The sequence below is a fragment of the Anarhichas minor genome, unplaced genomic scaffold, assembly GCF_050575085.1.
Source record: "Anarhichas minor isolate MPS153535 unplaced genomic scaffold, ASM5057508v1 ptg000067l, whole genome shotgun sequence".
Lineage (NCBI taxonomy): Eukaryota > Metazoa > Chordata > Actinopteri > Perciformes > Anarhichadidae > Anarhichas > Anarhichas minor.
Window position 1 is genome coordinate 2,761,584 of NW_027466513.1, and position 12,943 is coordinate 2,774,526.

Here is a 12,943-nt window from a genome sequence, read left to right on the forward strand (position 1 = left end):
GCTGATCCCTAAAAGTTAACTAAATCTAAAGGAGCACAAGCAAAACGTTGATGCTTTAATATACGGTGTAGCTACCTGCCCCTTAAATTATGTTTCTTTTAGCTTAAAGATAGCACAAGAGTAAAATTCAACATCTACATAACACACACACACGGGGGTAGCTATTAAAAATGTAGCACTGTCTGTATTTTAATTTCAGCAGCATATACCTTCTTTCCCTGTAGGAGGCAACAAAGAAACAAAGCAACTCTAAATTTCCGCCACTTATATTTTTCTTTCTAGTTGTTGGTGCGGGATGACATGTAAAGAACTTGGTTAGGTTTAGGAAAGAATCAGGTTTTGGATTAAAATAAGTACATTTGTTCCATAGTTTATTAGGCAATCATAACTAGTACATTATATAACGTTTCACAACCTATGTAACCTAACTTAAAATACATCAATGCTGACTTTTGGTTTTAGACAGGACACAAACAACGATGAAAGTCCTGTGTCTGTTTGATCCATCCACCCCAACCTCCTCTCTACATGAACTCATCACTCTTTGTACTACGTCAGCTTAATGCTCCTTTACTTCGCCATAACTGCAGCCACCTATCGTCAGACGCGTAGGGCCACTGACCAAGCTGCCGTATTTGACGACTTGGGCGTGAGAACGGGCTGGATATGAACAAAAGAGGATATCTTGCTCAAAGATGAACACCTTGTTTCCAACACACAGTGAAGGCGTACTGTTTGCACATGATTATGTGTCAGAACAATGAAACAGTGACAAGAAAGCAATCTTTTCACTTATGTATAATCCCCCCTTTGACCTCAAGAGCCTGTGACAAACCGAGCAGGATGAGTTCAGCTCAAGCTGCCAAATGACTTGTAAGATTGTCTGAGGGTACGTCCTATTTAATAGCTTATCCACAGTGAACGTTTGCTTTGCTAATGCCAGTGATATATATTAGATGCGTTAGACAGCTACATAAGTGCTGAAGCCCCGTCACAATTTTCTGAAAAAGTGAGTGGAAGTGTGAGTTTAAATTTTCTTCTTGCTTTGAGGAATCAGACAAGCCTGTCGGACTGTACGGACAGAAGATGTAATTGAGTGTGTTATGTGTGGATTTTGCTCATTAATATATGACAGAGGATGTCAAATAGATAGACCCTAGAATGTGTTATTATATTATATAAATGCATTCTTAATTTAAAAGGAAAAACAAGATCTGGGGAAAAATCTGTTGAATAAGAGATTAAACTGCTGAAGCTATTCATAAATGTTCTGCCTGTTTCACACAGATTATGTATAAACTCACAAAGTGGTTATAGTATAGTGGTAATAGTTGAGCAGCAAACATTTCTTCTGAGATACGCTGCAGGTTGTTGTGGCTTTTACTATGGATGACCCCTGGATCTTTAATCTAAATAAACTACATGCAAAGAAAAAGGCCAATGCCTTCAACAACTGGTGTTTGGCGCATAATTCACAATACTTAATGACAACTGAATACTTCAACCACACTTCAATAACTCACGTGCTTTCAATCAATCTCCTTGATGTGCGTGGATGTAGTCCATGTAGACTAAGTTGCACCATCCAAATTTGCAGCATGTTGGTGACAGCCTCAAAAAGGCTAAATAACAACAAACCTAATGCTACTGTTTCATTACACTCCCAACTCATCAAATACAGACGCTTGGTCAGTGGTCTAAGCTTCAAACTATGACACTCTTGGTACCCCTCTAGCGTCAGTTTGAACATGGCAGGGACAGCATGTCAGTTTCCACTCATTGCATGCATAGTGTCTTAAATAAACTGCAGTCTTTACAGGAAGTTAGGCTTAGGCAATAAAAGAGCGTGGTTGAGGTTAACGAAGGATTCACGTAATTAGCGAGTGACAACCGAGTCACATGACTAGTGACGCTAGTCATTTGACTAACGACTCACGTGACCCGAAAGGCAGTCTCCTGGACGTAAGTCCTGTGTTGCTTTTTTTATACAATGGGCAAAATAGAACTAGGGTGAAAGTTCTATTTACGACCACGAAAAGCTAGCTGGTTTAAACTGTCTATCGCTCTCCCCTCCGATACAGTCATATGGACAGCGCTGCAACTACACACACATTTGAACAATTATTCGAGATTCCAAAGAATATATTCATTAAACAATGAACCCGTGTGATAGGTCTCCACAATACACACACAACAAACAGAGCGGTCCAATATTCTGAAGCAACATCTAATCGTTTGTCACTTCTATCTCGGCGAATGATTTTGTTGTTTTTAATATTTTTCTATGAATAAAGCTTAAATGGATTCATCAGTCGACTATGTAAATTCTTAGTCTGGAACACCCCTGATGTTATTATTCACCCCTTCGTTTACTCCGGTTGGTCAGCATTGGAGTCTTTCCTGGTCCATCTGAAGTGAAGTCTAACGCAGGAAAGACACGTTTCTATGGCAGATTGTTAGCAAACATCACTCCCACCACTGCAACAAAACGAAGTACGAGATATATGAGATATATGGTTCCCAGCTGTTTCTCACACCAATTTCTACAAAGCCAAAAAAAAAAGTGTGGCACTCTCAAGGTCTCACAAAATTCTGATTGCTGCCTGCAGGCTGAACAAACAGGAAGCAAGAGTTTATAGGAGAGCTCTGTGAATTGTGAGAGCTGAATAAGTATATGAAATAAACTAATTCAAGGAGAAATCTAACCTCTTAAATGAGGTGCAGTGAGATTCCAATGAAACCTCTCACCAACAGTATCGATTCAACAAGCTTTTGTTCCGTTGGTGCAACAGTTCCTGCTGTTTTCAGTAAGGATTGACATTATACATGATGCACTTCCCATGATGAAGTACTACTGTACTTGGTGTTTTGCTTTCATTGACCTCCGTCGGAAACAGTGGGTCTGTGGGCACAGTTCATTCTGCCCTTTAATTGACACGAATAATGAAGTAATTGAGAGGCCTGAGCGGTTAAAGCGGTGATGCGACAGAAACATCTTGTCCTTTTGCTTTCTTTGTCGTTACAACAAAGCTTATTGACCTTTTCAAGCTGAAATGTGTTGAGACAACAGTTCCTCGCTGAGTGGTGTCGGGCGATTTTCACGCCGCGGCGAGTGTGACTCCACTCGTTGAAAATAAAAATGGCAACTCTACCTTCATCACACTTTTCATGATTTATTCAAATGTTGCAGTCGCAAAAGGGACAGGGGCTGCATGCGAGGGGGGTTGATCTCTCCCTTTTAACAGCGAAAGTTGAGTTTGTTCGAGACATAAAATATGCAGTATGGCAGAGTTAATTGCGCATTTCTACATTTACACTCCATGGTGTTAATGTAGGTAAAACTTGATGGAAATGAAATATGAAAATAATGTTACCAAAAGGGTCGGTTTCTGCCACTTCCAACAGTGTGTCGAGTAGTGTGAAAGTTGACCTAGATGGATAGTAAATGTCAACACTCAGGGGCTGTAGACATATCATCACTTCATAATGTGTGAAAATAACTGCTGAGTTCAGTCGGATAGACGTTTTCTGAAATCCTTCAGATGGATAGTGATTGCCTATATTGCTGTATATTTGTAGGTGTTTTATTTGGTAATTCTTCAAACCCCTGCAATCTTTATGCAAAAGAAAACTTAATGTGATTGTGCATTTAAATCCACATAACCAAACTAGATGGGCACCCGTAGAGCACAGACCTCCACCAAGGCTGTTTCCATAAGTGAAAGATAATGTGTGTGTATCCGTCCTGTGATTCGGTGCCGCTCCAAAATGTTATGTGTTCTTCCTTGGCCCATGCTACACCCTTCCAGGGCCTGTAGCTTTTCATAATTCCTGCTGAAAAACAGACAAAAAAAATGAACAGAAAACATAACCACCTTGGCGAAGGTACAGATACCATTGCTCCATCATGCCTTTGTGTGATTTGTAGCCGAATTGAGACTCCACAATAGTCATAGATCAGTAATGAAGGCCCTGTGGCAGACTGAGAAACAGAAATAGATTTTGATGGTTGTGTGCTGTTGCATTTCTCTAAATAGGAAATATGAGCAACATATAGATGTCGAAATGTTCCTTTATTTTCAGGTCAGCAGAATGACACCGCAGAGGGAATAATACGTTAGGACATATGGGGCTCAGTGTATCAAAATTTACATAATGCGCTGTGACATATATGCTCCAGAGGATCTCATTTTCACTCTTGAGTACGTCCCAGGGCTAAACTACCTCACATTTTATGACAGCTGCCAGTTCTACATGTCCTCGGATGGTTGTCCTTCTGTAGGGGTGAGAGTAGGTACAACTGGGAGGAATTGATACTCGGCCAGTTTTGCCTCACTGAATCACAAAACAACTGCCATTCCTGCTCATTAGCTCGTTTCATTGTATTGTATGTGTTGGAGTACAGACAGTACACTGTACATGGGTGTGTGTGGGAGTGAGAATTGAATTGCAAAGAATGTACACTATTGGAACTGAATGTTCAGTAGCTTTTTGCTGCCTGCCAAATTATAGTAATGTTGACACAAATGATCAACCGCATGGTGTTGCCAAAGAAAAAGTCTGGGGATCACGAATGTCCGTAGGAGTGATCCTCTGTGGACCCTAAATGTTTGGATAAAATGTTACAGCAATCCATGGAATAGTTGCAATATTTCAGTCCGGACCAAAAATAAACCCAATTGATTCTTTAACTATACAGATGCAGACTTGTTCTGCATGATTGTCAATGCAATCAGTATGTTCCATGACACAGAGTGAGAATTGTGCAGGTGGCCACATCGTTTATAAGTAGATGTCAAGGGCCAGCTGGTGGATGCACACTCCCCCTTCTCCCCCTGCCTCCCAACTGTCCCTGTGGTTCACAGCCAACTCGTCACCTAATAACATTGAGCTGTCTCCAACATCGAGCAGCAAATCTATCATCAGAGCACAGCCGCATAATAGCCAAATGTGTTATCTCCACCGAAATGAAATGAATGTGCCATCTATAATCCATAATTGTCCATAATATAATATCAGATTTTCCAAAATGCCTGTTGCTAAAGGTGAAAACAAACTTGCCTCGGAAAAGCACCGACTGGGCAGAAAGACAGACCCACCAAACGGGGTGTAATTATAAATAATCTGTTCAAAAAATACTGTTAGGGTTAGAACAAAGGATGAAGGAGCTTGCAGGCCGCAGGTACTCTTCTGCTGCGAGCTTCTTACTGCGCACGCGCATCAGAAGAATGAGCTGGACCCGGTCCAAAATTAAAACAATATTTAATGTACTACACAAAGTTCACTTACAAACTGAATTAACTATCAATAGTAATGTTCTCGAGAGCAGAGACCACATACACGCATCTCCTCACAGTCCGGCGCGGCCAGTTAGCTGAAAATGAGAGCTGCAGTAATCTGAGGTAAACTCCCTAAAACATTCTCTTTTGTATCCCCTGAGAGTCGGAAAGTGTCCGATACTGTCATAAAACATGTGAATGACCCTCCGTGGTGATTAGTGATTGGCTTCATTTGAATTCTGCCCCCTCCCATTATCGATCACTTAGCAAAACATCTTGGCTCCTCACAAAACATCTTGAACTCCTCCTCTCTGTCCTGCTGGTCAGCTTGGCATTTGACCGTCCCACTGGCCCCATCCTCCATCGATGAGGTCGCCTACATTTGCTGCTGCATGTCTGACACCTCACTCAGAATCCCTATCTGACCCTCAAGACTATTCTTAGTGTTTTAATACCTACAGTGACTATACTTCTATGATTTAATACATTCAATGTGTTAATATACTGTAACATATAATATCCTCTATAAGTAAGAATATTGTAAACCTTTAATACATTCCATATGGAAACATATTGTGACTAACATATTTATTATTGTGACACTTCTACTCACCACTAGGGGTGTTATTAAATCCTACTAATAATGCATTTAATACTGAAATTCTCCACAATACAAAAAGGAAGGAACCAGTTGGCCTTCATCAGAAGGCCTTCATCAAACAAATTAACTTGGTTTATAGTAAAACGTGTCATTCTAACGAGGTGCATTGTTGGCGGTGTTATACATGTGTATAGCCCGAACTACCAGTCATCGCCCATGTAGATCTGACATGAGGTCCCTCCCACATAGCAAACATTGTGATGAGGTTTTCCGGTCCATTCGTTTTGCAGTCAGTAGATTACTGCCTTCGTAAAGCCCAGCAACACTACAGTCTTGACGATGCTCAGGACCACCCTCCTGGTATCCACCATCCTGCTGTTTCAAAGTCTGTTTGATCACACTCTGTAAGCCCATACACTGTAATCCGTTCACATGCAGAACAAGTGTGAAAAAGGAGTCGTTGTTGCATTCATTTGTTCATGTATTGTAACATTCTGTATGTACTGCATAAAAGGAGTAAAGGCCAACCTCTTCTACTGGGCCGTGCTTTGTTTTGGTTATTGAGTTTAGTTTCCTTGAATTAAAGCGGGTGAATGAATATTCATTGCCCTCACTTGAGTTCTGCAGGATGGGTTTGAAGAATAGACCCTCGACTACAGTAATTGGCTCATTGATAAACTCATTAAGAATTTTAAATGTGTTGTTGAGTCAATGAAAAGCAATAATAAATCCTCACTGCTTGCTATGATGAGGTTGCAATCGTTTCTTTAGATAAAACCGAAGTGGAACAAGCTTAGTTACACAACAGTGGCGGTGATTTCCTGTCAATATCCATTGTTGTGGGGTCACCTTTTGGTTTCCTCAGCCCATCAGGGTCATTTTACAACACATTTTAAGGCTCTGTGATGCTTTTCCTTCATTTGGTAAATGCTCAAATTTTGATAGAATGGTGAATAGGCTATTCATCTGAACGTCTTATTAAATTAATGAGCAAAGATGCAATGACTGAGGTTTAAAGAAATACTTCAACCACAAAACGACTATTTGTCATTTACTCACCCTGGGTTACCTTGAATTCTTGAAGAAAACTTTGTTTTTATCACATGCCTCCAAAACAACAAAGTTTGTAGACGGATATGTTATATTACCATTTACCTCAATTGATCAAGACCTTTTTCCTGTTTTTGAATCTCCATTTCTCCGTGGTGGCATGCATGAAAGAGAAAAAATCCTCAAGATGTTATGGGAACACAGGGAAATTGATATACAAATTGCCATTTTTGGGGTGAAGTATTCCCCCATTTATTTTTGCTAATAACTACAACTTTGATATGGCATATTCTAAGAAGCAGTTTAAAGAGCTTTAGACTTGCTTCAGTACAAACCAATAATATAATGTACCTATAGGCCCCTATACAGTATATCATATAAAATGAATTGTTACATTATTCTCTCCACTGCATCATTCTGTTTTTATCAAGTACTTTTTTTTTACACTGTAAAAGCATTTCTGAGACAGCCAATCAAATTTTAAATCGGTTTTAAAGAATATCTGCCTAGAATGACCTTCTCTTAACTGCAGATGCTGGAGATGGTCCAATTTCAGTTCTTTCAGACCCAAGCGAAGCTTTCGTCATGGTTGATCGTGCTGCTTTATTGAGTCATCTTGAGATCTGGATGGGTGCTTTGGGTTACGCATTAAGTTGCTTTGGGACCATTCTTACTAACAGATCATTGTCAATTAAAAAGGCAAAGGCCTTCCCTTCAAATGCTGTAATCACCCTCAGGTCCCATTCTCTTCAGTCTTTACATGCTCCCGCTTGGCTGTGTCATTTGCTGGCTTCCTTTTGAATATATAGCACTGCATTGCACTCAAACTCAATTTAGACAGAAAGATCTTGGTATTGTGGCCTCTTACACCAATACTGCAGTATAGATGTTACCATGTATATTTAACTTCAAGTAGAATCTGAAATTAGGAAAATTTGATCTTTACAAAAGAAGAAAGAAATGTGTTTTTAAGTCCCGTTTTAGAATTCAGAGATTGTTATAAATGGAGATTTTTTTATGGTATCATTTGGTAATCAGAGAGGTGCAGTTCTGATTTCAACACCTCAACGGCAATGACATCCATGAGGCAATATGTTTTTGGGTTGTGCGTCCATCTGTGCGTCTGGTCCCTTCTCATCAACGTCGATCACCTGGAGGGAATTTCTTTAAGTTTGGTACAAACATCCACCTGTACTCAACGTCGAACTGATGACAGGCACTGTGACATTACAAAACACGTATTTGGCCATAACTCAAGAATTCAAATGCCAAACATGACAATTTCACATCGATGTCTAATAGGATAAAATGATGAAGTGATGAAATTTTGCTAGTTTTTTTATTTTGATGCATTGGTCACATTGTTTTTTCGAAGTTGTCATGCCAATAAAGCCAAATTGAATTAAATTGATGTAAACTGCAAAATCAGTGGCGGAGGCATACATCAGTGAGGCTGCAATTCTTTTAATCTGTAGCTGCATCCCTGTAGCATTGTTTTTGTTGTTTATTTATTTGTCTTGTTTGTCTTGCCCTGTCTGTGTGAGGGTATCCCACATGCATATGATAAGCGGGGGTCTGGGAGATGTTGAGATCTTCTCAGCGACTCAGCACTACCTCTGTCAGAGAGAACATTTTTGCAAATCCAGGGTTGCGTAGTATTGTACTGTGTTGCACTGTATGGTGTCTCTTGAACTGTCTAAAAATAAAAAAGAATTATGCACAAAAAGGATATAGTTGGCACCAAACAACGAGACCTTTTGGTCCTTACTTTGGCATCTTTCCACTGGCTGCCAGTCAAATGATTTTAAGGCTTTACTGGTCATGTTTAAAGGTCTTTCTCTGAGCTACAATGCTGACCTTTTAGTTGCCTATGAGCCTGAGTGCACTTTCAGATCCTCAGACAGGGCACTCCTGACTGCTCTCGAGTCTAGTTTGAAATCGAGAGTAAACCAAGCACTTGCTGTCAGAGAATCCTCAACAGCCAAGTGCCCTGCTGGAGAACCTGAAGCCTACTGAATAAATAAGACTTTTTTTATCAAGCAGCAAACATGTTAAGGGAACATGGAGTGCATGGCATCACCTCTTTCTATTCTCTTTTTCAGAACAAGAGCTTGAAAACGAAACTACTTTCAGGACACAAACTTTGTGACGCCTATGCTGAAGAGGTAAGGATTTCCAATTACTACATTCGGTTTAATCGCATACATAATTACTTCTCAGCTCCAGCTACTTCATTGTTCAAGGAATAGGTGCAATTCATGATAAAATATTGCAAATTAATTTAGCTCTCTTGTGAGCAAGCAATGTTAACAAAATTCAAATTATAACTCCAACTTAGCAAATGTTGTCTCTGTCTCTTGATGCTTTGGATCATTCATTTAACTGTGATTAGGAAAGTCTTTCACAAAAAGATCCACTAAAGTCTATTTCTGTCGTTCTCACTCTCTCTCTCACACATACTAACCCACAAACTTGCTTGGTTTTGGCTGTTCAGTGACATCTCAGACCAACTTGTCTCTAACAGTGAGCTCTTTGATGGCTGTACAGAGCAATCTCAGGAACTCAGGTTGTAGTAAGAGCAGCTTCGAGTACATTTCGTCTGTGTCAATTTTTGCTGTCACCTACTTTTCCTCGTTTTCTTCTTCGGCTCTGCTGCCGGTTGTTACGGTCACCAGCGTCCAGCAGGTTCACATCCTTATTGGAGCCTTGAGCTGAGCTTTGAACTGCTGCTTTTGCCTTCTTGCTGACCAATGCCCATGCTGGAATTTAGCCATGCAGAATTTTACAAGGCAGCGGGTCCTGCGGGCGTCGTGATGACATGCCCGAGTGAGTGCAGCTGGTGCTGTGTAATCGTGGGCTCAATAGTTATGCAGTTGTGCAGTTGGTGATTCCAAGCATTTCCTGAATCCAGGCTACAGTATGAGGAATAACTTTAGATTTAACAACACACAGCAGTGTGGGGATGCAGACAGGTTGATCGATGGCTACCTTGTTGTTCAGATGGAGATTGTTCTTCACAAAGACCCTGGACTGAACCTCCTCTCAGGCAGATGAGGCTTGGTCAATGCTACGGACATTTGTTTTTACCAAGCTTTTTGAACGACAAAACTATTTTTAGTATCTTGCATATTCACGTGATGTTAAGGAATTCGAATATTAATCTGTACCCTCAAAAAATATGCTTTGCTTTGGATTACTAAAGTAATTAATAAAGCCTTGAACTTGCATGCTTTCTAATGTCCACCAGGGGGCGACTCCTCTGGTTGTATAGAAGTCTATGAGAAAATGACTCTACTTCTCTCTTGATTTATTACCTCAGTAAACATTGTAAACATGAGTTTATGGTCTCAATCTCTAGTTTCAAGTCTTCTTCAATACAGCATGATGTTAATTTAGTCGATTATGGTCCATTTAGAGTCAAACAGAGCATAAAGCAGGGGATGCTTTAGGGCGGGGCTACCTTGTGATTGACAGGTCAGTACCACGGCTTTATCCGGTCTGGGAGCTGTCGGTGTTTTCGTCTAACAACTTTACCTCTTTCACAGTGTGTTTTCACCTCATGAAAACATAATTAAATGTTGAATATCTCAGCCGATAACCGTCCAGGCTGGTGAACGGTCGATCCCTTCCCGTAATGCAATTGGTCTTGCATCATCAGCATCAGAAATGATGGACTAAATTACATGCACACTGGAGCCAAAAGTTCCACAAAGAGCATTCAGTGTTTGAAAGCTTTTGATGTTGAAGAGCTTTTCATCGACTGTGAAGTCTGCTCCAATACTGAGGTCATTCTTGAGCTCCTACTGAGACACAGGAAATTGGTGTTGGAAATTACAGGCTTCCTTCCCTCTACAAATCCTCCAGATGAACAGCTCTGATATTTCACCAGCTTATCTCATCCAAACCATCATCACATATTCAAAACTCTGAGATGATGATGGCACGTTTGACTATGCAGCGAGGCATGGTAATGATGCTTCAGGAAAAAGTTTGGAAAGGACATAAAGAGGTCCTGATTGAAGTTGTCAGCCAGCCTACACAGAGCCAGACTATTCCTGGCAATAGCAAAGGGAATGATCTAAGTGGTGATAAAACTGTTTTTATCTACTGTGCTTGTAGATGATAATAGGTTACGCTCAGTATGTGTACTTGTCCAGTGGTTCTTTCTGTGACTGATTATTTCTGCAGAACTGTTATTAAGGCAAATAGACTTTGAGTTCCTTAGGGAACAAATAGCTAGCAGGATTTCCTTGAACACAAGGTAGATCACTGGAGGTCACTGACTTCAATACACTTGGGAGGCTATAAAAACAAAGTACATCAGTGAGAGGAACATTCTTACATGCCCCTACTTTCATCCCTGGAAAGTTATTTATGTTTTAAAGGGAGCGGTTAAAGATAAGACCTGTAAACACACTGTAATGACTGCGGAGTTACAGAAAGAGATGTGTAGTAAAGCTGCAAAACAATCGCTGCCAGTGCAGGTAATTGAACAAACAACATTATTCTATTGCAAGTTTGTCTAATGGTAAAGAAGTCAGACATTATGGAATAGTGTTTTTTTTTTATTGCTGTGGACGTCCACCCAAAACATTAAACCAAGATTAACCATTAAGAACATGTTTACCCTTAAACTTTTCTTAATTGTTGTCTGGAAATTAAATTGTTTGCTTCAAGGAATTGTTTCAATTATGACTTCCTCCTCATCTTTAAAACGGGGCTTGGAAGCCATATCCAAGAGCTGAGATTAGGCCTGATCATTTGTAGCTGGCCTTGGATAAACTTTCTAAGCATAAGCTCCTTTTGTTGCACATAATACATTTCAAGACTTTGTATGAGTAAACAGCCACTTTCCCTTAGCTGTGATTTGCGTTCTCATTTTGTGAAAATTGGCTTTGGGAATTCCCGCGTTGTATATTGGAATATATTTAATTTGGTGTGGTAATCGTTTTTTAGAAAGCTGCTTCAACTTGTGCACTGCTCGCTGTGTGAGGTGGAGGATCAAGCTTTGTGCTGTTAATCTGTGTTGTGTGGTGAAAACTACTCAGCGACAAAGACACAAAATGAAACGTTAGCAACACTGTGAAGAAGGTTGTATGGTTGCTGTTACAGTAATATGCCTGAACTGCACCTGTTTTATTCACTGACTGAGAGATGTATAACTTGCTAAGAATGTTACCCGGAGTCAAGAACAAACTGTCTTATGGAAATACTAATTATCATTCAAATAAATGTCCACAAAATAATATGTTTATGCTTTTAGACATACGATGGTTATCGGCCTCAAAGACCAATTTCCTGATCTGGGAAGTGGCTTATTAGGAGTGACTGCTCATTACTCCTTTAGGTTACTCGCTTGGGTTGGACTTTGCATAAGTATTTTCCTGATTAATCAATAAATCCTTTGATACAAAATGTCTGAAAATAGTACAAATTACCTCACAATTTCCTAAACGCCTGACATCTGACAAGTGCTTGTTTTGAGCAACAACACAAAGTTATTTAGTTTACATCCACTTAAAAGTAGCAAATCCACACAATTGAGAAGCTTGAACCAATGGATATCAAGCATTTTTGAAAAAGCAAAAAAAGGCCAAATAATTCATTAAAATAGTAAATAAAAACAGTTAGATTCATTTTTCTGTGGATTGTTTCAACTCTGCTAAAGGAACAATGTCATAAAATATACTGTCATATGTTCAGTTACATCAAATAGCGATGCCATCATATCCTTGTTTAAAGTGTTGAATTATTATTGTGGCGCTTTATAATACTAATTATGGTTTTGATTTGGCCTTAGTGAGAATGTGGGGCTTTAGGAATAGTCAAACTGATGCTGTGCACTTGCTGAGTCACCCGGTCAGTTGGTTCAAACTAATTGTATCTATTTGGGCATAATGAGCAGTTTGGACTCCATTAGCTGCTATGAGGGTTAACAAGGCCAGTGAGACTCGTGGCCTCATTATTCCATGTGCTTCATTAAAGACAATTCAGGGATGTGTGATTGTTTGCA

General features: G+C 39.9%; 1 protein-coding gene across 1 annotated transcript in view; it reads left to right on the plus strand.

The window, feature by feature from the left end:
- The window catches only part of luzp2 (leucine zipper protein 2), a 165,840-nt gene that overhangs the window by 123,152 nt on the left and 29,745 nt on the right, over positions 1-12,943 (plus strand). Inside the window, exon 6 of the mRNA XM_076078547.1 lies at positions 9,033-9,095. Within this exon, the coding sequence (XP_075934662.1) occupies positions 9,033-9,095 (63 nt within the window). The remainder of the gene's footprint in view (positions 1-9,032; positions 9,096-12,943) is intronic.